Genomic DNA, 24669 nt, shown 5'->3' with positions numbered 1-24669 from the left:
TAAAACATTATGTCACCCTTTTACTGTGCTATGAAAGAGAGAAATCATAATGTTCTGTTAAGAAAACTGATAATTCTTTAGCAGGGCTAATGTTCACTTATGTCACTTATGTAATATTTCTACAGTAGTTTCCCTCTGATAGGGAGCCATTGTGTTGTCTTAATTATCTTTTCTCTGTTGATCAACGTCGGCAAGGCCTGGTAATGGACTTAACCCTTGTTTGATTTACAGTTTATTGTATATTTATAAACCCATGCTATCTATTGGTTAATATTGACTGCATTTGTATTCATTGCGTATAGATGGTTGTTGTAATCTTCAGAGTGGGAGAATAAGAGCTACAGTTTGTATAGAGTATACGGTGTGGTGTTTTTATCTTTGCTAATTAAGGCGGCATTGAACAGAGAAGATGCAATGTTGCAAAACATTTATTGCAAATCAACCTCTTGTACCTTTCCCAAAGAAACCTAGCATTTGGGTGAAGTTAATAGCCATATTATAATGCCTAATTGAATACATTTTATATTCCATGTCTGCACTAGACAACAGGGTTGCTTTAATGAGCTTGTAGTGGTGTTGTTTTCATCCTGATGTTAAAGCTTTTCTAGTAGTTAATTTGTCTCAAGATAACACAGGCCTAAAGAGAGCTGATCCAAGTTTGACCTGTCTGTCCCAAGATGATCCAAACACTACGTTTAGTAATGCAAATATCCTTTTAGACAAACTCTTCTAGAAATAAGAATTCTCATACGTGATCATTAAAAATAAAGGGTACTTTTCCTATTTAATTATTGGTGCTGAGACGCTCTCAGTACCACTAACAGTCAAACTTAATGAAATTAGTCCAGTATCTCTGTAGTTTGGGTAAATGCTACACGTCAAAACAAAGGTCTGGACTTGTCTCACAAGGCCCTGTGCACTTTAAATAGAATTATATTTCATATAACCAAGAAAACCCTCAGATCAACTGTCTTTTTTTCTGTTTATATTTCAGTGAATTGTGAATTGCCCACTCCATAACTGTTCAGAAACTGCACGTACTGCAAGTCACATTTATTCTCCAATCCTGTGTAGCTTAAGGACAATCTAATTTGCCTTTACAAATAAAATTGGTGAATAGTATCATGATTTGTGAACCTTTAGTTATGTGTCTCAAGGACCAATAGCTAAGAAAATATGATTGTAAAACACTGAACGGGTAATTATTTGCACAAAAACTCTATTAGAAATGCCAAAAAAAAAACAGATCAATAAATCATCTTACTTTGAACTAAATTGTAAGGTTTTGTTAGTAATGGATGAGAGGAAAGTTGTACCAAACATGCTCTTGCCACAGCCTTCAGAGCCGTAAAGTGGATGAGGAATTGGGACTTGGAAGATACGAAGCTGAAAAGGACGGCTACTTGCCTCCAGCTCATAACAAAGGCACATGGTGAAAGCTGTGCTGGTGAAGTTGTTCAGCAAAGCTATGCCAAAACTGAGATCAAATGTCATTACTATGGTCTTAAACGATTCAGTCAATATTTGTGAACATGAAAGCTTTCTGTCATAAAATGTGCTTAGTTGCTTGACTGATAATAAGTTGGAGTAACATTTCATTTCATTGTAATGCAAACAAGAAATAACATTTATACCCCTGTAAAATCACACTGGGTACTCCTTTAGTCCACAAAGCTGCTCTCCCATTCATTGTTAGTGGTGCATTTATCAGGAATCCTCTCTGCCATGTTTGCTGAAGGTGTCTCTTGACATTTGAAATTAACTCCATTGTTGATTGATCGCACATGAATCAAGCATTGATATAAACTGCACTTTGATAAAAATATACATTATAAAATGGGCATTAACAAAAACTAGATTGTAAAAGTGTTCAATCCCTTGTTTCATTAGGGATAAATTATACAGACTATAAATACACAGACACTCTATTTATGTTATAGATAGGGGTTTTGAACAACAATTTCCTTTCCAAATTGATTTGTGTGAAAAAACATAGGCCACACTTTCAGTGCACTTATTTTAATTGTACCATGTAAGTCAGCTGAGAAGATAAGATTAAGCTTAGTGATCCCTGTGGGGAAATTGGGTCATTACAGCAGCAAGAGTAGGATTTAATAATAATAAACGTTATTTATACAGCACTTGCCTAAGAGCAGAGTGCTTTACAAGAAGGTATAAAAACATGAATAGTAAAATACATAATGAGGAGATAATAAGCCCAAGGAAGAGAAAATACACTAAAAGAATAGATCCATAAAGTGAAATCAGATAAAAGAAAACAAACGACACAAATTCCACCCAAAGCTACAGAGCTTCATTTTAAGGATCTTAATGACATTTGTTCCTTTAATTCTTAGAAATTAAAGGGGCAATACGTGGTATATTTACTGCCCCATAACACAAAATGACCATAATATGTTTGCTGGGGGTTGATAGTTAGTTGGTTACTTTGTCAGATGGAGTTCTATGTAAAATAACACAATGTAGAAAAGACACGTATCCTCTGTCTAAATCAAGAGTGTTTTTGAATTAGCAAAACTCAAATTTCTAGTCATAGAGCTCTCCTTAGAAAGCAGATCCAGCATCCAAATTGTTCTTGATACCATGAATGACATGACACATTGAAAGACAAGCTCTTCAGCTGGGATCATGTCACTGCAGTTTAGTTAAATTCACTGTACTGAAAAGTGTCCTTCATCTATTTCATGTGCCACTTTTGACAGCTTGGACATGTAAAGTTACATCTGCGTTGTAACTTCACAGTAATTATGAGATATTAAGCTTTTAGCTTGTCATATCCCATAGCCGGTTGCAAAACTTCAGCAATATGTTCCTGTTTTAGCTACATTAAATATTTTTTACTAAAGTCAGCTCAGGCTCTTTGAAATCCAAAAGAGCCAAAGATACGGGTTCGCTTACTACTGGAAGCAGGCATCTAGATAACACACCAGACCAGACTTATGATCCAGACCATAGATACAGACAGTATGTACAGTATCTCTTCAGACACTCCCCGAGTGGGCGGATAAAGCCCAGCCCAGCCCAGCCCGGCCCAGAAGGGAGTGGGACGGCGCAAGGCGAATACGCTTTGCTTGATTGTAAACTTTGCCAGCTCAACGAAAGGATTTGCACGTACAACATTTCCAAAATAGTGGTGGTGAGAGGTGATGCTGGGGGTGGCTGGAATGACGGGCAGGTAAGATTTTTCACTAGCGTAGTAACTAACCTACACCGACGTTAACGTTAACGTTAACCTAACTAATTTAGCTGTGAGGGGCAGCTATCGTCATCTAAGCTAAACCTAGCTGAACTTATCGTGTAACATTAGCTACGTTAGCACACCATTTTTGACCAGCAAAAGTGTCCTGAGCAACGGTTTGCATGCTGTTGTGTAGTTTAACAGTTGGTCACGTCACCAGCTAAGCTAACAGTTAACGTTAAACATAGTTGCCTGTCTCTTTTCAGCTAAGCTTCACATGCTAGTGCGTATAACGTTAAGTAGTTAGCTAGCTAGCCCCGTTAAGTCCCGTTGTCGTTTGTATGGAGAGCACAGGATGCAACAGTCCATTGAATCCACTTGATGCAGCAAAATAATGCCACCTTGCTACTCACTTGTTAAAACGTAACTTAAACCATTTTGAATGTTTGTGATCCACTCGTCAATTTAGCATACATTCTCTAATCAGCCCTTACATCAATAACATTTCCCCTTGTCTGGTCTCTTGCTCCCACATTCTAACGTTACTTGCAATATTAAACCATGCCGAATTTACCAGTTCTGACAATGCTTGGCTTGAAATTGCCCAGAGACAGTATGGACTATGAAGTACATGGATGAGGTAAAAGTTCACCTAATTCAAGTAAACACGTTGGTTGGGTCACTAATATTTTTAGTTACCAAACTAATTTAAAACGTGCCTCAAGACAGGCATTATTGACTTATTTGGTAATTGACAGAAAATTGTATTTGCAAGGGCATAGTATCCATCAATGTATTGATAACTAGGATGTGATCTGGACCCATTTATTCCTTGAAGATGTCCTCACCACTTTGTGTGTGAGTGTGGGGGGTGGCTGCACTGCCTCTCAAATAAGATTCAGTGCTTATATTCCCTTACTACTAAATTAGGTAATGACTATGTGGTGAGTAACAAGAGCCAGTGAGTCGACATGCCATCATGGATCCACACAAGAGACCTTGGTTCAGCTGTTTGGAATTGAATCATGAGACTTGGTGCCACTTTGGTGAATCTCTGATTGTAAATAATGTATTTACTTTTCACGTGCAGCATGGCAAACGCCCTGGCCAACGCGGCCTGTGAGCGCTGTAAGAGCGGCTTTGCTCCTGCTGAGAAGATTGTCAACAGTAATGGAGAGCTGTACCATGAGCAGTGTTTTGTGTGTGCTCAGTGCTTCCAGCAGTTTCCAGAGGGACTCTTCTACGAGGTAGCTCACTGAAATATATGAAATATATATGTCAAGCCACGCTGTGTGTGCGCGTGTGCATTTGTGTGTTAGTCCTTGCAAATATATGAAGTGAATTTTTGTCTTCATTGGTGGAATATCTGTCTTTCCTTTGCAGTTTGAAGGCAGGAAGTACTGTGAGCATGACTTCCAGATGCTCTTTGCTCCTTGCTGTCACCAATGTGGTGAGTATTACAGGAACTCACACATACGCTCTTTCCTGTAAAGTCGTATGCTTCAATCAAATAGTACCTGCCTTTGTCCTGGGGAACACACACATACTCAAGTTTACTAACATTTAAAATGCATTCTACACACAAGTTTCAATCTGAGAACAAGAAAGCATGGAGCGTATTGTAATAACAATCATTGACTCCATAATGGAGCGCACATAAAAAACTACTGCACAGTACAGAACAAAAAAATGCAACTACTACACCATTCAGACCCAACAAATAACAAAGTGTAGTGAAGTCACACTTACACCTGCCTCAAGCTAATTTCCCAATTATTGTTGCCCCAAGGGGAGTTCATCATTGGTCGTGTGATTAAGGCCATGAACAATAGCTGGCACCCTGACTGCTTCTGCTGTGACATTTGCCAGGCTGTGCTTGCCGACGTGGGATTTGTCAAAAACGCTGGCAGGTTGGTATCCCGTCCTATTACATTGTTAATTTTATTTATACAACAGTTCCTTCCGGTCGAGTAATTTGATTGGACAGGAGGCATTCCCTGAGTGCTGATGCACAGTATAACAGCACTGGGACGTTGTACCCCTCCGCTTTACAGGTGTTCTAATATAAACAGTTTATGTGTTGCTTGGCAACACTTGGTAGTGGAATCCTGAGAGAACTGAGAGAATCCTGAGAGACGAATAAAAGACACAAATCATAATCTGTTGTCTCAAATTACCATTACTTGATGAATAGCTTTGCTAATAGAACTGTTGTATAATCAGTATCACAGCCTTGCTGATATAGTATAACAGCACTCCCACTCGTGTGATATTGCTGAAATAACATGGCAACCCATTAAATAGTGGGGTACAGACAGGTCAGACTCACTGAGTGACTCACTGATTTTAGGATTTTAAAGAAGATTGGATTTTAGAGGCACTGTTACATATGTCAAAAAGTCATTTGAGGCTGCAGTCTATATCTTTACACGCCTCCCACGGCTGTATTTTGTTCTCCCCCATTTACCTCAGGCACCTGTGCCGCCCGTGCCATAACCGCGAGAAAGCCCGCGGCCTGGGCAAGTACATCTGCCAGAAGTGCCACGCCATCATTGAAGAGCAGCCACTCATCTTTAAGAATGACCCCTACCACCCTGACCACTTCAACTGCAACAACTGTGGGTCAGTCTTACTGCTCCACTCCTCCACTCCTTACTACAGAGAACAGCACTGCTTTAACTTCAGAATATATCTCAGTTCCACATAAAAATTTAAGCATGAGACTGGGGTCAAACGCTGTGTTCCTCCCCTTTTTTTATGCCACTTTATGAGGTGGAAGCTGCGCTCAAGAGCCAGCTTGTCTCCCCTGCAGAGTGCAACTAACTGTTTTTCTCTCTGTAGGAAGGAGCTGACAGCCGATGCCAGGGAGCTGAAGGGAGAGCTCTTCTGTCTGCCCTGCCATGACAAGATGGGTGTGCCGATCTGCGGTGCCTGTAGGAGACCCATCGAGGGACGTGTTGTCAACGCCATGGGCAAGCAGTGGCATGTGGAGGTTTGTTGGAGAGGATAAGACGAGAATATCTGACCTGCTTACATTTACTTACTCATAAATGGATACATTTCTCTATTTCTTTATTTTCTGCTCATTCTAGTCAGCACTTTGTGTGCTGAACAAGTGAGAAGCGGATTTATTTTGTCACCCTTATGACTATAGTTGTTAAGCTTACTGTGTCTGTTTGATATGAGAATGGAATGCATATCCACATAGTAACTAGGATTTATATGTTCATGTGCTAAATGATTTTTATTCACCGTAGAACTTAAGAAATTGATTCTCTTGCAGATTCGTTCTTGCTTTGATGTAATTTCAAGCAACATATAACGTCTGTGTTGCTGTTTGAGGCCTAGTTTTTTCCTTTAGGGACTGTTGTGTGATCTGTTTACTGTGTGTGAAACCTAAACTGTTGGAGAGCAGTGTCTTGTGGCAAGTTGGTATCTGCTTGGAAAGGAGTTAGTGTTTGTCTCCTTTCCTTCAGTAGTCTATGGTAAGTGCCTAGAGAGTGCTAGCCATGGTTAATACAGGTTGTGTGTGTTTGCAGCATTTTGTGTGTGCGAAGTGTGAGAAGCCTTTCCTTGGTCACCGCCATTATGAGAGGAAGGGACTGGCTTACTGTGAGACTCACTATAACCAGGTAAAAAAAGTGTTTAATTAAATAAATGTGACCCATCCAGATAACTGATTGGATTTGTGGCTTTGGTAAACATTTGTATCATATGATTGCTAAGACTAAACAAATAACACCAACCATTCATTGTTTGGCCAGATAAACTGATTTACACTTGTTTTTAATAGCCTCATATTGTGATATCTGCTTATTTTTAATAGCCGCATATTATGATATCTGCCAAGTTGTTTGCTGTATAAATACCTAACATTTGCTTCTCAATTGTCCAGCTCTTTGGCGACGTGTGCTATCACTGCAACCGTGTGATTGAAGGCGATGGTGAGAATCAATATGACAAAGCATATATTTATTACAGTATTTTTATTGAGTCACTACATAAAACTGTTGCTTGGAGTTATATTCATCCACACACATACTGTATATTAGTTGAGCATTCATCATTTTCCTCCATTTGTGTCCTGTCTCCCCCTTAGTGGTGTCGGCTCTGAACAAGGCCTGGTGTGTCAGTTGTTTCTCTTGCTCCACCTGCAACACAAAACTCACCCTCAAGTAAGTTACACTGGGCATTATTCAGTTTCTTTTACTAACTGATTCTGTCTATACTACCAGTTGGTCCAAGCCTCCTTAGATTGTAATTGTCCTGTCTGTTTCCTATAACACTCCTACGTCACTAGTTTAGTCTAACTATTGCCTTTCTGTATTTCATTCTCCTCTTCCGCCTCCTTCCCTCTGTGGCTCCTTTCCTCTTCCCTTTTGTCTCTCCAATTTCTCTTCCAACATGCCTCCTTCACTACACCTGTGGTAACTCAGAGATAAGTTTGTTGAAATTGACCTGAAGCTAGTGTGCAAGCACTGCTATGAGCACATGCCTGAGGAGCTGAAACGTCGCCTGGCCCGACGTGAACGCGACGCCAAAGACCGCAAGAAAAAACCCGCTGTCTGTCTGTAGAGTTCTTTTTCTTTTCACCTCCGCACTCCTTCACCTCGTTTTTTCCATCGGTTGGTTGGTACCATCTCTGCCTTTCCCTTTTTCTGTGGTGCTCCTCATTTACCTCCTTTGGCATGACGGCATGGTGCCATTCTTTTCATGTTTTTATTTTCTGAGGTTATGCCTTCACCTTGCAGTTTTTTGTATGAATGGCATTCATGTAAAAATCCCTGAGCAGTATAGATTCATCATGAGGTTGTCTAGATTGATGTTTATGAGAATACTTTTGAGGATATTAATTAAGCTTTGATAAGTTTTCCTGGCACTTCTAATCGCTTTAAACCTGTTTATATTTGAGGCAATGTAGTGATACTTTGAGCAGCACTGTGTTGGGGAAAAACGAGAAGGAATAGCTGGTTGTTAAAATGTGAGATGTTACAGTGGGCAAGAGACAGGCCATTAGATCACAAGTCAAGTGTTCACATGGTCTTCCTTGTTTTCCTTCTTTGCAGGAACAAATTTGTTGAGTTTGACATGAAGCCTGTGTGTAAGAAATGTTATGAGAAGTTTCCTCTGGAGCTGAAGAAAAGGCTTAAGAAGCTGGCTGAGGCCATTGGACGCAAGTAAACGTCGGCATGCCAAACAACCTGGAGATATCCCGTCTATGTGTTTGATGTTAAAACCTCTATGTGAGAACTGCTGAATCAGATCTTAAGAAGGGCCCAGCATTGTACCAGTATATCATTACAGTTATTTAAATCTTGGTTCCCTTGCTTTATAAAACGTCACTTACAGTTGTCATGTCATAAAACTGTCATGTTAGCAGATGCTTAAGGTTACGAGTTCTTTAAAAAATGTAAATGTTTCATTATTTTTACATTCCAAAAGTGTCTGAAATTGTATTTTTCCCCTTACCAAGAAATGTAATACCCCTGTTAGCGTAGTGAATGCTCATGTATTATTATAACTTCACCATAAGCAGCTAACATAACTGCTGTCTAAAGTTATGCATACAACAACTTTGATTTGAAAGAGTGTTGTGTTTGTAGTATTTTTGAATGATACTTGTCTTGTGCCTTGAGTATATGAACTATGTGTCTTAATATGCAATTGATGTGTAAATTCTAACTATTTTCTAATATACAGTTATGCCATTGTATCTTGCATTGAATGAATTTGCCTTAATACATTATGCAAAGAATGTACTGAAAGCAGTGAGTTCATGTGCAGTCAGCAACCAGTATTGTCTCTGTGCGGTTGCTGTAGTGATGCCACTTGTTTGCTGACAAGAAATAACAATAACACTGTGGACTCTTGACAACTCAGTCTCAGAACATGGAAATTTCCAACCAAGAAGTGTGTTGAAGAAAGCTGTCAGAAAAACAAAATCTAAGCTATGAGTAGTAGCTAGTTGCTCCAAGGCTAAAGGTAAGGAAAAATCCACTCTTGAATACTCTTAACACTGTTATGTCATCAATCTGTGATGTTCAGTGAATTCTAGGAGGCAAAGAGACCCCAGAGCTTTATTGTGATTTCCATTTTTGTTGTACCGGCTTTCCCTCAACCTGTTAGCGATTTCCTACATTTTCCCAGAATGATTTTCGACAAGCCCCAGAGACCGGGCGTGAACTTGTTGCATTCAGCTGTTGGTTATACATGCAAATGGAGTGAGAGTTTTTCTTTACAAGACAAAGCGAGAGTTGCGCCCCTTACTCAAAACGCAGCGTGTCTAGTGGCTGCATTGTGTTACAGACTGCTGTCACAGGAGAAATTGGTATCTCTGCCTCTTCTGTGATGCTCACAGTATGATGAACGTTGGTGGTGGCTCTTGCTCTTTGAGGGGCTGACATCTAAACCTCACTGTTGATGTTTTAGATAACTGATTTTTTTTTCTGTCAAACTCCATTGTAGCTGCCCAGGAAATATCTTGATGTCATGTTGTCTGTGCTTGGTCAGTTATTTGAGGGAATAAGAAAAATGCGCTACCAAACAACAAAATGGACCCAGAAATACAAGGTACATCTCTAATAGCTGTCTTTTTTTACATGTGAAGGTGTTATAGGGTGGATTTTTCCTTTGACACAATAGCATAGTAAGCTGTTTACTAGTTTCACCTCTGTGGTTCCTTTCCACTCTACTACAAGTGCAAACAGCTTCAAGTGTTCAGCGCACTCAACTGTGTTTTAAACCTGAAACTACAAATCACTGTTTTCACACAAATTGGATTTCAGTTTGGAGATATGAGAGCTGTAGAAAATTCTTTAGTCGATAACACCTCATTTCTGAATTGCCATGAATGCAGCTATACATTTAACACAAAGACCGCTGTAATGTGAACCTTTTTTTTTTTTATCCCATTAAAAAAAAATCAATACGTTTTGCTAGCAAATGTTGGAGATTGACTGTTGAAGTCATTAAATAATACATGTTAAAAATGTAAATGTTCTATTAAAGTGAACTATTGCTTTAAGATCTTCAGATTTTACAGTAGCCTTGTATAGTAGTGTAATATCTGTAAATGTCTCGAGTTTGTTGCTCTTATATTTTTGGCCAAATCATTGCTTGCAGCTTTCCGAGGGAAATGGTTCAGAGGAGTTCAGATGAAATGTGAGACTTACACTGATTATTTTACATAAGGGAACACTTTGATATACAAATAATATAAACGAGTCAGCGTAATGCTAGATCTGGTTTCATGGGATAAGCTTGCAAAATTATTTAGAGCATTATCATTATGGAACATTTTGCATTGACATACTTCTGTAACATGAATTTATCACAGAATTACCACTTTATTGACTGAAAGAATCAAAGAATCACAGTTTACTGCTGCACATGCGTTTTGTTTTTTCACTTGTCAGTGTTCAATAAAGTATTCACAATCACATTGCAGTGAATCTCATTCTTCCTATGAATTCCCATAAATATCCTGTTAGTGCCAGTTAAATTTTGCCCTGGTGCTTTGATCAAAAGATGTTTACCCTGCATTCAAGTCGTCTCCAGATCTTACAAGCTTACAACTAAATATCTTTGAACTATGAGCTTCTTCCATTCAAGGGTTTAGGTAAAACAGGCTACATTCTGGATGCATGCATGACGGGTTCAACTAGAAGCGTATATCCTACATCACAGGCCTTGTATATAAAACTCTGGCAGATTCCATGCGTACAAAAGAGGGAAAGTGTATGGCAAAAAAATCTGCACCCACTATTTCTGCACGCGTGTCATCAAAGAGCAAGTTCTAATGGGAACTACACTTCAACTTTGCAACTCATGTTGTAATCACTGTTGAGTTGAGGGTCAGTATTTGCACAGCAAAACAACAATTTGGCATCTTGGTTAATAAGAGAAAATGTGATGCATGAAAAACACAAGATACAGTAATGCCAAGGACAGTTGAATCATAAATAGGACACAGGTAACACTATAGCTATCAAGGTTTACTCTGGATATTCCGTCTTGCAGTCGCTATCGCAGACTGGGATGAATTACACATAGAAAGCCAGCCCAACATTAATTTAGCTTACTAAATACTAGCCACTTACTACAATCATAAATATTATTTTTCCTTTAAAGCAGAAATTAAATTCGTTATCGTTATGCTCACATAAGATCACTGCAGGACTGTTGTACATGCATGCTGATGTTCACACAGCAAACTCTATAGGCTAACCATAATCATAATTCACGTCAAGTTAGCTTGCTTATTAACTTCAAACTAGCAAGCTTCAGAAGCTAACAGTTCCAGTAAATTAAACATGCAATTAGCACATCCAAATCATAACATAAAAACATTCCTACAAAGCCATTTTAAGAAAAAATAAATATGACATACGATGGCTACATGTTTTGGACACATTCAAACCACATTCAAATGACAGCCAGGCTGAGAGTGGAAGAGTGATGATGGGGAACAAGGTAGGGGGATCTGGACAGTTGGTTCTGTAGATGAGGGGTCAGTTGCAGAGTCTTGTTTTGTGGGTGGAGATGTGACGGGAAACCCAGGAAGTGCAGTCTGAACTTTGTCCATTCACTATAGGTCATTTGAAGGAGCAATTTGAGGTCATCTGCATCACCAAAGACCAATGCTGAGCCACTGAGGTCATTGCTTCTCACAATATCAGCATACTTAGCAGGGTACTCCAGCCTCTCCAGCTAGGAAAAATGGGAAACATAACATAGGATACTAACAGGGTTTATTCCCTATATTCACTAATAAGACTGCATCGTTATAAAACATTTTCAGTTACATTTGCATCAAGATTAAGAACATGGTATTTATTTGCAACATGGTGTTAAGTCAATGAATAAATTACCTTATATAAATATCAGTTTGACCATAAATAAATTACAGAAGCCTCTTACCTCTTTACAGACATCCTCTGCACTCATGTTTATTGTAGTTCTGACTGGCAGAGGATCTAGATCCCTCACCCAACCAGAATGTTTCAGCCTGGTTGTCCCTCGGATCTGCCCCAGCTCCTTCCTAATTGTGTGGTCCAGGTTGACCGTTGCGAGTTTAAACTTCTCCATGTCCTTTATCGTGAATGGGAAATCTACTTTGAGAAACATTTCAAACATTTCAGGATCTCCATCCTGCTCTAGGAGGTCCTCTATCTTCATCCTCATCACATAGAGTTCTCCTCTGGACTCACTGAAGAAGTCCCATAAGGTCTTTGAATTGTCAATGACGGGCGCATTCGTATCAGCAATTTTTGCTCTCTGCTGATCATCTTCCAAACACTGGAAGATCCAGCTGAGGCGGCAGGGCCATTGATTGGCCAAGACCACCCAGGATGCAATGTCTTCTGCTGGGGGAAGCTCAGTCTTCCAGGCCATCATGATTATCACAGTCACTCGAATGGAGTTGATCACCCTCCTCATAGACATGGCATCATCTAAGATGTAGTTTTTTAGTTTCCCTTCCTGGCAGATGCTCTTAAAAGCAGAGTTGATCAAATTCTCTATTTCCTCCTCTCTCAGCTCCAGTACTGCTGTAGTTTTAGCCATCAGTGGGATATTGGACTCTTCCCATGCATTCTCCATTGAAGATTCATCTAGGGCAAGAGATGTCTTGTCGCAGTTCTCAGTTCTTTGTTTACCTCTCTTCATGTTCCTGTCAGTGACTTTTGATTGTCCACTGAGGCTGAGAAATAAATTGGACTTCCATTCATCACACAGCGGTGGGATTGTGAAAGCCAAAGTAACAATGCGGTTCAGAAATGCATAAGCTCTGTCCTCTTTACTGAAGCAGCCGTCTGCAAAGTTCACTTTCTGTACAAGAACTTCTGGGTTGACTGCCAGAATGGAAATAAAGGGACTTTCCACGTCTGAAAGCAGAATGTTGATGGCATCTAGGACCGCAACAATTTTCTTGGGGGAGCAGCGATCCAGGTTGGTGATCTTCAGCACCACACGAATCCTTCTCCTCTCAAACACCTCCATAAAATGGATGAAGCTGGACAGAAGCCACATCTCCTTTCTCACCTCGTTCATGAAGCCCAGCTGGTTGCTGACCCGCTCGTTGTCCATCCCCCTCGTGATGTTCAGATCCTGATTGAAGATGAGGTTTTTACCCATCAGAAAGATAAACCTCACTGCGCCTGCTGCAGGGACTCCTAATGCAGCAATGGCCAGGCCCTCTATCACACCTACCTGGGCTGCACTTGTTCCATTTCCTCCCTGACTTGGTTTCACCTCTGTCTTGGGAAAGCCAAATGTTACCAGGAATACCACGATGATCACTGCTGCCAGAAGAATGGACAGGAAGAGAAGCCACAGAGGGCAGCAGCAAAGCTTCTTGGACCTCCAGTCATTTGGATGATCCTCTATTATCTGATACATTTCCATAAAAAAAAAAAACAATAGAACAAAAGAGAAGCAGGTCAGACACCAAAACCCCATCCATCTCTCTGGTAACTGAGAGAATTGTTAGGAAGATAAAAGATCTCAAGTAAAGGGAAATCAACTACCTTCTTCCTAATTTCGTCCTCTTCATCATGCTGTGCCACGCGGTAGAGTACTAGTGGGAATTTCCCAAAGTTCACCTGCATGGCCTGAAACAGGCGTATTGCCAGCCCTGCCCACAGCAGGTCACTGCCTGCAAAATGCCAGGCACTGAAATGCACATAAATGAACCTGATATTATGGTGCTGCTGGTTCTTCACAGTCCAAACAGGTCTGTAGAAGAGTAGTCGGCCAAGGAGTGCTAGAAAGCCAGTGAGGGAGGGCTTAACTGAGCGAGGCCTGGGTCTTCTCCTATAATCCTGCTCCATCTTCCCAGCTTCCACCTCCATGTGCTCTGAATAAAGACATTGATAATATTTACATTTAGGATGAGAAAGCTAACTGTCTGGGACACACATAAGGATGAATGGAATGAATATAAATCAGGGCAGATGAGAAGATAAAGCAACCTGAGTTGGCTGGCTGGCACAGAGGTTCAGGCTAACAAAAAGGATGTTAGTTGGATCCCTGAAACTGATATGTGGGAGTATTTTAGCTGAGAGTTGGCCACTTTTAGCTGAGAGTGTCTGTTACTACCAGTGTTGGGCAAGTTACTGAAAATTAGTAATTAGTTACAGTTACTAGTTACTTCTCTCAAAAAGTAATTGATTTACTTTACTGCATAATAAAAGTAATTAGTTACTAGGGAAAGTAACTTTTGCATTACTTTTAAGTCTGCTTCAATTCTCTTATTACACATAGCTATATTATTTTAGTGTTGCTGTGGCACAGTGTGGGACAAGACAACTGTCAAATTTTATCTGTCATTGTACCCATTATCACTATGATGAAAAGTAAATAGTGGAACAATAAAACACAATAGATATGTTTTGATAGGCGTATTTATTGTAGCCTCGACAGGCCTTCAAATCAAGCAAGTACACTGTGTGGACTAAGTTACCGGACCAGTAACAGTGTTGCCAACTCTTTTCCAAGGAAAGTAGCTATTGGCTGCTCAGAAAGTCGCTAGAAGTCACCAGATGATGTCATACGATAATTTGCATATCAATATATAATGCCGCGGCGTAGCCCGTTTTAATATAAATGCTGACTCCGCCCACCCGGGCCAGATTCGGCATACGCCGGTAACAATTACAAGTGGACCCTATCCTACAGTCCCTGCTCTCAGCAGAGGGAGGGGGCTACACTGTGTGTGGGAAGCGCTGTGATCATCAGACCTCTCTGGATGAGACAAGCAAGTAGAGAAAACCGGCATCAGCCGTACCAATTTATTGCCAAATGCTTTGGGATTCAACACATTGACATTGCTTCCCATGGTCAGAAAAAGTCGGCAGATTTGTCGCTAGTTGCTTTTGAGAAATAAAGTCGCCAGGGAGGTTGGTAGTCTTTTGATTCACTTACGCCACCGTAAAGTCGGATGGTCATAAACCGGATAATCCAGTAACGAGTAACAAGCCTATTTAAATTTCAGTAATTGTAATTGCACTATTTAATTTGAAAAAGTAATTAGTTACATTACTAGTTACTGCCAAAAGTAGTGGAATTACAGTAATGCGTTACTTTGTAACGCGTTATTCCCAACACTGGTTACTACATCTTCGGTTCTCACCAACTCTGCTGAAGCGCCCTCGCGCATGTCGCTGAGTGCATGTACACCCAGTGGTACGTTAGAGTTCACACAAGTGTGAGCCGGCTCTATGTTGGTGCGCGGCACATTCACATACCAGGAGGTTGCTTGTTGATTTTCTAACTGTGGCTAAGTCACCGCATTAATTAAATATTTTGTTCAGCAATTCTTAGTTGCAGCAACACTGTGCTACCACAGCACTTTGGTGTTAACAAGTGGAGTTCCCTTTCAGTCGGTACACTCGGTACAACACATTAGTATGGGGATTGCGTGCTCGTGAGACCAACCTGAAGAACCTTTTTAATCACGCCTGTCAAGGCCAATGAGACTGTAGCAGGCAAGGGAGGTTCCGCCCCCTTCTATGAGTATAATTGCCCCTGCACGGTCTCATCTCCTCAATCAGAATTTTGCAGAACACTTAGCTAGCGATTTAACCGTCCAACCGGAGGTGAGTGAGCTACCTACCTAGGGCGTTGTTATCTGAGCTGTTTCTGCATTTGCACTTGTTTAGCCTCGCTAACTAGCTGCATTTTTTTTTGCTCTACTGTTTAGCTCCGCTAATGTGTGTTTTTTTGTTTAGCTTTGCTAACTTTTTAGGTAGGCTAACCTGCAGTGGGATGGCTACTGAGAGGAAGAAGACAACCGATGGGTCTAGCAAAGCTAGCCAAGCCAAATCTCGCCCATGCCCCAGTGCATGCGGATTTTTCTTTTCCGAGATGGACACTCACGAGGCCTGCCCAGTGTGTCTTAGCATGTTGCACGCCAAAGCGGCACTTGCTAACCTGGAGATATATGCGCACTGTAGCCGGCTCCGTAGGTCGGCCCTGGAGAGGCGTGTGGCATTTTTGTTGAAGGTTTGTGACGGTCCCCTGGCTTGTTTTCACATTCTATGTCTCTTGTTTCTATAATGCAGCAGGTACCTGGAGGGTGGAGTGCTGATCATTCTAGTTGGAAGCACCTGGGCCCGGTGCTCTCATACTATAAGACCCCGCCTTTCTGGCCGAGAGGTCCTTCTCTTTCTTCCTCGATCGCGCATTGTTGTTTTGTTTGCAGCCATCCAACATCTTTTCCTCACACGACACATTGCACACATGCACACACGCACCCTCACCACTGATTTTACTGACGATCACACCTCATCGTATCCTTAGTTTAGTTTGTGTTTATTGTTATACACTTTATTTAAATAAATTACTCATTATTTTGATTTCCTCTCTTTTGTCATGGCTCCAGAGCCAGGTCGTGACAGGTTCTAGGAAGCTCCGCAATACAGCAGGACCCCCTTCACTCCGACACCATGGCTTCAGCAGAGGCTGAGCCCGAGGACAACGTGGGAGGAGGGCTGTCATGGGGCGAGCAATGTGTTGTTGTCTGACAACGGGATGTCTATTTCCGTGTCAGATGATAAGGAGGGGTAAGAGACACCTCAAGCCCTTATACCCTGGATGTCCCTATGGAGCCTGACAGTACCACCCCGGCACTTTTCGACCTGCGGCACCGTGCAGCAAGCCGTTTGGAGATGCCGTGGTCTGCTCCTCCTCCGTGCCAACAGCAGACCAGGCTGACAGGGCATTATTTCCTCCCGCAGCAACACACCACGGTGAGACACAAACTACTGGTGTTTTCCGACTTTGTGATGGAACTTACGCGCACTTGGCCATCCCCCAAGGCTTCGCTTTCCCTTCCACTCACCCAGTTCCTGGACCTGGAGGGCATAGACTCTGCTGGTCTCACCAGCCATTTAGCACCCAGGGCTAATAAGCCTACTCTGCCGAGTAAACAGTGCCGTTTTTGTGTATCACGCAGGGGCTGACTGCTCGTGCACTTAACACTGCGTTGTTGCTTCAGACCTACCAGGCAGAGATGCTTCTGGATTTACACAGAAACGTACAGGAGCGCACCCCTCGGACTAGACGCATTGGCTCATCCTTGACACTGCTTTACGCATTCCCCCCGTGGAGCTGATTCAGTCCACGCTACAGCGAATACGTCTAGAGGGACTGGCCATGATTCTGGTGGCTCCCCGCTGGCCCAAGAAGGCGTGGTTCACAGAAATTGTAGCACTGTTGAACAGGAAGCCCTGGTGTCTCCCTATGCGATGTGCAAGGAAAGGATGATTATTCCTTTTCAGAGCTCTGTTGTGGATATTTTAATGTTCCTGCAGGACTTATTAGAGAGGGGTCTCTCTCTTTTTCCACAATAAAAGTTTATCTGTCAGCTATATCGGCATATCACGTTGGGTTTGACGGGAAAACACCAGGCTCACATTCTTTGGTTGTGCATTTTATAAAAGGTGTGCTACGTAAGAGACCAATGCGTAAAACCACAGTTCCACAATGGGACCTTTCATTGGTTTTGGATGCTTTTTGCAGTGCGCCATTTGAACCGATGGAGTCCATTGGGCTTGATGTTCTCTCCTACAAAACAACGCTATTGCTGGCCCTGTGTTCGGCGAAGCGCATAAGAGACATCCATGCATTGTCGGTTCATCCCGCCTGCACCCAGTTTGCGCTGGACAGGTCCAAGGTGACTTTGCGCCCTAACCCAGCCTACATTGTCCTACAAGGCATTGACATTTGAACTGACTTCCTACTCGCCCCCTCCGTCTGTATCTGACGAGTAACGGCGTTTACACAGCCTGTGCCCAGTATGAGCTTTACACATCTATATTGATAGAACTTGCGCTGTGTGCTTGTCTGACCAGCTCTTTGTCTGCTTCGCCAAACCAGTAAGGGGACGGGCACTTTCAAAGCAGCGCCTCTCGCGTTGGATTGTAGAGGCTATCTCACCCGCTTATGCCAGCAAAGGCGTTGACATGCCCGACGGTGTGCGCGCTCATTCCACGAGGGGCATAGCCACTTCATGGGCACTGTTTAAAGGGGCCTCGGTGGAAGATGTTTGCTCAGCTGCTAGCTGGGCATCACCACACACTTTTGTGAGTTTTTACTATCTGGATGTGACGGCTCATAATGTGACTCATGCTGTTCTATCAGCGGGGCAGTAAATCATAGTAGTTATGCCAACAGCAATAGAGGAAGTCAGACAAGGCTGGAATAGTCATCTAATATCTGCTAGGGCGTCTCGGGGCGTGATTCTATATCCCCATACTGTGTTGTACCGAGTGTACCGACTGAAAGGGAACTGGTGGTTATGGATATAACCAATGTTCCCTAAAGGAGGAAAACGAGGTACAACACTAGGCAGCCCCTCACCGCCTATGAGGCTCGGTGAAGTGCAGTTTTAGATTGAGGAGATGAGACCGTGCAGGGGCAATTATACTCATAGGAGGGGGCAGGACCTCCCTTGCCTGCTACGGTCTCATTGGCCTTGACAGGTGTGATTAAAAAGGTTCTTCAGGTTGGCCTCGCGAGGATGCAATCCCCATACTAATGTGTTGTGCCGCATTTCCCTCCTTTAGGGAACATTGGTTATATCCATAACCTCCAGTTTTTTAAGTCAACGTAGTTTCACTCACTCCAATCATGCATACCCTGCCGCCCCTCCACCTGAGCACCTACAAAGCACTAGCGCCCTTTTTAAAGGCTGTGGACTCAACCCTAAAAGGAGAAACAGTGACTTAGGCACTGGTGGCACATACTTTACCTTGTGCTTAGTTTACGTTTGGTGCAGACTAAACAATCGGCAAGACCCCAAAGCATATCTCCAGAGTCCTTCCTATGCACAGACTCTGGACACTGTGACCAGGCTTTAAGAGGTTAACTAAATGTAAGAGTCATACAGCAGACACACAGACTGACAGGCAGGGAGGCAGATGGACAGACTATAAACATACCCTCTATTTTTTGGAGGATCATGTGCATTCGATTCTGACATGAGGAGTAGAGTCCCACAGTTGCAGGTGATGAAACTTTGGTAAGGGTCTTGGACAGGGCATAAGCACAAATATCATCTGAAAGAAGATTTACAACACAAAAAAATGGCATGGATTAGCCTACTCATTTTACTTTCTGTCTTAATAAACCTCAGTTCCTAGATCTAAAACATTACAAGCAACCATATGGATTAATTGACACAATTAATTGTGCAAGCTATTCAAATGATTATTGCAATTCCAAACAGAGAAAAGAAACAGTTTCAGGACCTCAGGTAGACCTATTCACAGGATTAATTGTTACCAACAAGGTCCTTGATTAAAAGCAGTGTTTGTCTTATTTCAGCTCAATAATGCTGAACTGAAGTGTACAGTTATGTAACCTTTAAGTGCCTTTACATGACAGGGGCTCATTCAACACAGGTGTGCAGTTACACTAGTTCAAGAAAATGTAAAGTAACAGAAGACAGAGACTGTGAGTGTCAGTGTTGGGTCGTTAGCCTACTGGAAAAAAAGTAATAAATTACACATTATTCACTACTTTTCTTGAGAGTATTGAAGTACTTTCCTTTTTACTCCCCCAGAAGAGTAATTAGTTACACTACTCATTACATTACTGCGTTACACCCTAAACTATTGTGCTAGGCTTACTTGCATTCATTGGACCAAGAAATATTGTCCATAAGCCCACAGCAGCAGAAGTAGTCTAGTCTAATGACAGACACAAAATATGTCTTTTAAGGTTTTTAATAAAGATAAAGCCTGCAGCATTAAATTCTGACTTTCCGTCGTATTTAACATGGCAAATAATTGTAGTAGTAAGTAATTGGCTCCTTCATGTGCACTATATTTCCGACATGACTTGAAGGAAGGAAGAGGTTAAAATGCTTAATGTAATGCAAGTAACGACCTGTTTCATCATTTCAGTTTGATTACTGAAATTGGAACAGTAATGCCTTTCTCCATTACAGAAAAAAGTAATGCGATTATGCATTACATTGTAATGTGATTACCCCCAACTATGATTTAGAGCGGAAAATCGAAAGTGAAAATGGAGCCATTCTGAATATGAACGGAGAAAGCATTGCATTCCTGTCTGCCATTATTATCTTACTGCAGATATCTCACCTTTTGCAACCATGATGACTGTGTCGGGCAGCCTTCAGAAGAAATGGAAATCCCTCCTTTTTACCTGTGAAGAATAGGAAAAACTACATTACAGTCAAGTAGTGGAGGTGTGTGTGCGTCTTTATTTTGTGTGTGTGTGTGTGTGTGTGTGTGTGTGTGTGTGTGTGTGTGTGTGTGTGTGTGTGTATGTGCATATGAGGATGCATCAGAGCACTTGTTCAGTTCGGAAGCTCAGATAGGCAAGATAAAAACAAGTGCAGAGTCTTTTGGTGGATCCAAACAGCTAAGCAGGTTTAGCAAGTTAACCAGATAACTTCAAAACATGTTATGTAATATCTATATTATTAGCAATTATCAACATGCATGACTGAATCATAATCCTAAACCTAAACCTGATATTCAACTTTTGTTTTACACGTATTCAAATCAATATCTTTTCACCAGGATAGCATAATGATTTTCACAGTTACCTGGCTAACTTTCTAATCCTGCTTTGTGAAATAGCCTACCCCCCTGTTCAATATCTATAGATCTAAATCCCAAAGGTTTGTCTAATTAGTTTTTTCTCCTATGTTTATCTCAATATATTGACTTACCAACAGGTGAAGAAAAATTGGTGAAAACAGGTGAAGTTTTACCAAAATGTTTTTTTCCCCCCTGTTGCTAGGTCAATATATTGACCTAGCAACAAATGAGTTCTTTTTTTGCCACAATTCTTTTTCTAAATTCTACCAGTTCTGTGTTTGTATCCTGATGCAGTTTGATCATCCATTCATGTTTTCAGCCACAAGAGGGGCTCACCAATGTTGGTGTTCAAAATACGACCAAATGCATTTTTTGCTTCAGGAAAAACATTCACCATCCATCAGTTAAGTAAAATAAGTATTGAATAAAACTGAGGTTTATTAAATAAATAAGTTTGACCACAACATTTTGGGAAGACTTTAAAGGTCACTTTGTAAGACATACAGTACTAGTCATCAGTTCATGCTGAACTCCAAAGATATCATTTTTTATTTTGATAGCAAAAACAAGAGCTTGGAATTCATTGTTCATTCATTGCAATGACACTAATTAGTAAAGTTGACATACACAAATGTACATTTTCAGAGGCTTTATCTGAATTCCATGCTTTTAAGTGTGAATTTTCCTCATTTATAGACTCTTTGAAACTACATAGTAACACAAAAGGTCTGTTGACTGTGAAGTAGCGTACTTCAATGAAATTTTTAACACAACATGATCCGTCATTTTATTTATTTATTTAATATTATTTATTATTTCCTATCTGTTTACCTTTAAGTTTATTACCATTCTGTTTTGTTCATTATCTTTATTATTTTACCTCTATACTGCCTTATATTGTCAATTCAGATCTACATTTGTAATTGCACTATTCTTGTAATATGTTTTATATTTTGTCTTTGCAATAAAAAACCCTGCACTCATTTAGCCTAGACTTAGTATCTGGCATTGCCTAGCTGTGAATGCAAAGTTTAAGTCAGACAGTCACAGCAGCCTCTTGACACAAGGGAGATGCTGATCCATTTAGTTCCTGTATTGGTCTATTTGTTTTCTCTAACTGGTCAATCTCATAATGGCTTAGCCTACACAGTGCATCCTATTGCAGTGAAGTTCACCCAGCAATATATTTGCCTAAGTCAACATTCAGATAGCAACAGGAGAAAAAAAGACACTTTGGTAGAACTTAGAAAAAGGATCGTGGCACTGCTGTACATGTCATTCACTCTCTATGAAATCATGCAACAAGTTATGGAGGAGACAGTGAAGGAGTGTTTCTGCCTGATCACAGCTCAGAGAAAAGGAAAATGAATGGCTTCTCATTGGGAACTTCCCTAAGAATGCTTATCCTGCAAAAACTCAGAAATTCAAAATCTACTGTGGTTGTTTTTTATCTTGTTTCTTAGTTATGAAGTTTCCGCTCTGCAATATGTGATCGTTTGAGTAAAGAGTCGTTCGGCAGGCATGTAGAGACATTTTTTAAGGAGATATCCTGATATTCCCACATGCGCACGTGCCTTCCAGGAGTTTGAGCTCTCTTTTTTTGTCGTGTGCACAGAAATGCCGACATCTTTGCTGTGCCAGCAAAATCCCATGGCATTACCCTGTCCCTGTTTCTGCCGTTAACATGTCTCCTAGTATTTAAATAATTTCCTGCACACACTTACTAGACTGACACACAGGTTGACTGACAGAGAAAAGATTGGCAGACCGGTCGACAGACAGAAAAAATAGTTAATTTTGATCAAGGGTAAAGCCTCTGATCGATGTGTGTCTGTTGTGTGTCTAGATCAAAAGAGCCGACAGAGCATGCATTAAAGAATACTAAACTATAACCATAAAACTTCTTCTTTAACTATGTTGTGAGCTATGATAGTGAATGACGTTATCCCTGGGTAGATATGCATTACTGATCATAGAGGCTTACCTGGTTAAGTTCAAATTGTCACTCCTGATCTTTAATGTGACTCATGGGAATGGAATCTTGCCTTGTAATTGGTAAAATATCCAAAAATAGAGAAGGCTTTGCAACAATAGTGAAGGTGTGGTGAACTTTATACCCCCAGGACCTAGATGCTGTAAAACTTTACAACGCTGATAACACAGAAAAGCACCTGGTTACCAGAGGTCTGTGAGCCGGGCTCTCTCCAGGAAGTGAGGTCACATAGAACGTAAAACTATTTCTAAGGGGGTGGACTGTACTTTGCTTCCATATTCATATTCTAGTCCTTTCCCTCATACTCCTGGTTGCAGTCTCCTCTCTATTCACAGAATCTGAGTGAGGTGGATAGTTCCTGAAAGCATTACGATGTAGAAAAATCCCCAACAGCTTCCGGCATAACCGTCCAACTTTTTCAGTCCTTGGAAAATGGAACAAATGAGCAATTTCGTGGTAGAGCCCGGGGTCTGCATGACTCGCGAAGAAGAAAGCTGAGCTCCTAGTTAGGAATCCCTCAGGTGGAGAGTGGTTGGATTGCTCTGACTGGCCTGTACTGACATGCGTAGCAGTTAGGATGCCACAGCAGCAATCCTGCAGGATTGATTACAACATGACTGTTTGCTAGTCAAGCTTTGGCATACCATCTATACGCCTCAGGCATGGGTGTACTCATCTTTGCATGCAAGTTTGTTTTGCAGTGAAACAATCTTGATGTGCATGCCTCTATGCATGCTCGTTTTAAAGGTGAATTGAATAGTAAAGATAGTGTAATGCAAAGAAAAATCTTGTCCATATAATGTCCCTCTCTTTTCATTTCATGGTAGCCTACACATAATTACATCTCATTTAGAGTTGTCATTATAACTGGTTGAAAGAGTTTCGTGATTATAATGTTTGAGGTTTGAAATAGGTGTTCTGTAGTTTGTCAACACACCCTAACCATTGTATTTCAGGTCTGCCTTAAAATTCAAAGCAGACACTAACCAGGAAGGGGTAAAATGAATTAGAAAATGATTTATTATATGTCTTTGCCCGTTGCAAACTCTGACAAATTCTTGGCTGTTGCATAACGTGTTTGAGACGGGCTTTAATTTATTAGTCATTCAGTGTTGTAATCCTGTATGTAGAGATGTCAGTCCTTGAATTATGACTTAGCTACTTTTCCTCATTGAATTGTGATGACAACACTGAAATTGCTGTTAGCATGGTGCATTATGTTGGTGCAGAGTGATGCACAGTGACTAATTTGGTGCTAGTGGATGAGATTGTAGGTTATGATTGATTAGATTAACATTTAGTGAACACCAGTGGCCTACAGTGGCTGTTCTGTTCTCACTCAAGTAACCTGCTTTTGGGTTGATGCATGTAAACATCACAACTCAGAATTGAGAAACCCAGTTAAAATGCCTGGCTTACTCCGATATTAAATAGGTAACTGTGCCATGTAAACATCTTACTCCTTTTACTTTTGGTTTTTCGCTATCTGTGCAAACTCACATTGTGTTATGGGTACATTTTGATGTCAACAAAAAACATGGCAGCAAGCAGTTTTTACTATTGCTATTACTACTGGGATCGTCATTTCTTTCCCCTGTATTAGAAGTAAGAGGGTAGCTGACATCTTTTCAAACGTTTTTGCGGGCAGACTGTTCAATCTGTGGATGGGACACAACAAGTTGACAGGAATATTCTGTTCATTGATTTATTCATGGCTACAGGGATCCTCAATTTCAGGGTATCAAAGGCGCATGTCAACAGCGTAACTCGAATGATAATTTAAGCAGAGTATGACCAATAGCCACATTACTCCATGCAGGACACCTAAGGCAGATAGATGGAAGTTGACTGAAATATTGGCTATTGCAGAGATCAAACCTGTGACCTTTTGGTTACAGGACAGT

At 41.1% G+C, this 24669-nt stretch overlaps 2 protein-coding genes across 4 annotated transcripts; one reads left to right on the top strand and one right to left on the bottom strand.

Annotated features, from left to right (window-relative positions):
* Positions 1 to 3058: 3058 nt before the first annotated feature.
* Positions 3059 to 10522, top strand: LOC139915783 (LIM and senescent cell antigen-like-containing domain protein 1). 3 transcript variants are annotated; one of them, XM_071904494.2, is made up of 10 exons: positions 3059 to 3196; positions 4290 to 4446; positions 4583 to 4649; positions 5018 to 5109; positions 5672 to 5821; positions 6041 to 6191; positions 6739 to 6831; positions 7095 to 7143; positions 7299 to 7374; positions 8266 to 10522. In XM_071904494.2, the coding sequence occupies exons 2-10, from the start codon at positions 4370 to 4372 to the stop codon at positions 8378 to 8380; spliced, it is 870 nt and encodes a 289-aa protein (XP_071760595.1). In that variant the 5' UTR covers positions 3059 to 3196; positions 4290 to 4369; the 3' UTR covers positions 8381 to 10522. The 3 variants fall into 3 exon arrangements, with proteins under 3 accessions (XP_071760595.1, XP_071760593.1, XP_078139216.1); XM_071904492.2 differs by having other exon boundaries at positions 3064 to 3196; positions 4989 to 5109; XM_078283090.1 differs by lacking the exon at positions 8266 to 10522 and adding an exon at positions 7636 to 7902 and having other exon boundaries at positions 3064 to 3196; positions 4989 to 5109.
* Positions 10523 to 10593: 71 nt separating this feature from the next.
* On the bottom strand, positions 10594 to 22840 carry nkpd1 (NTPase, KAP family P-loop domain containing 1). Its single transcript, XM_071904469.2, has 6 exons — positions 22757 to 22840; positions 20308 to 20371; positions 19141 to 19257; positions 13726 to 14054; positions 12119 to 13588; positions 10594 to 11908 (listed from the first exon to the last, which is right to left on the bottom strand). The coding sequence occupies exons 2-6, from the start codon at positions 20318 to 20320 to the stop codon at positions 11624 to 11626; spliced, it is 2214 nt and encodes a 737-aa protein (XP_071760570.2). The 5' UTR covers positions 20321 to 20371; positions 22757 to 22840; the 3' UTR covers positions 10594 to 11623.
* Between the last annotated feature and the right edge of the window lie 1829 nt (positions 22841 to 24669).

This window comes from Centroberyx gerrardi, chromosome 1, assembly GCF_048128805.1.
Source record: "Centroberyx gerrardi isolate f3 chromosome 1, fCenGer3.hap1.cur.20231027, whole genome shotgun sequence".
Classification (NCBI taxonomy): Eukaryota; Metazoa; Chordata; class Actinopteri; order Beryciformes; family Berycidae; genus Centroberyx; species Centroberyx gerrardi.
The sequence above is the reverse complement of the archived record's forward strand: the minus strand, read 5'-3'. Positions and strand labels throughout refer to the sequence as shown.

Excerpts from the sequence above, each read along its gene's own strand:
- nkpd1 (XM_071904469.2), bottom strand. Across the intron at positions 14,055-19,140 it reads GATCCTCCAAAAAATAGAGG|AGCACATGGAGGTGGAAGCT; the intron begins GTATGTTTATAG and ends GTCTTTATTCAG. Across the intron at positions 13,589-13,725 it reads AGGACGAAATTAGGAAGAAG|ATAATAGAGGATCATCCAAA; the intron begins GTAGTTGATTTC and ends GAAATGTATCAG.
- LOC139915783 (XM_078283090.1), top strand. The coding sequence starts at position 3,168 with ATGCTGGGGGTGGCTGGAATGACGGGCAG. Across the intron at positions 3,197-4,289 it reads GTGGCTGGAATGACGGGCAG|CATGGCAAACGCCCTGGCCA; the intron begins GTAAGATTTTTC and ends TTTCACGTGCAG. Across the intron at positions 4,447-4,582 it reads CAGAGGGACTCTTCTACGAG|TTTGAAGGCAGGAAGTACTG; the intron begins GTAGCTCACTGA and ends TTTCCTTTGCAG.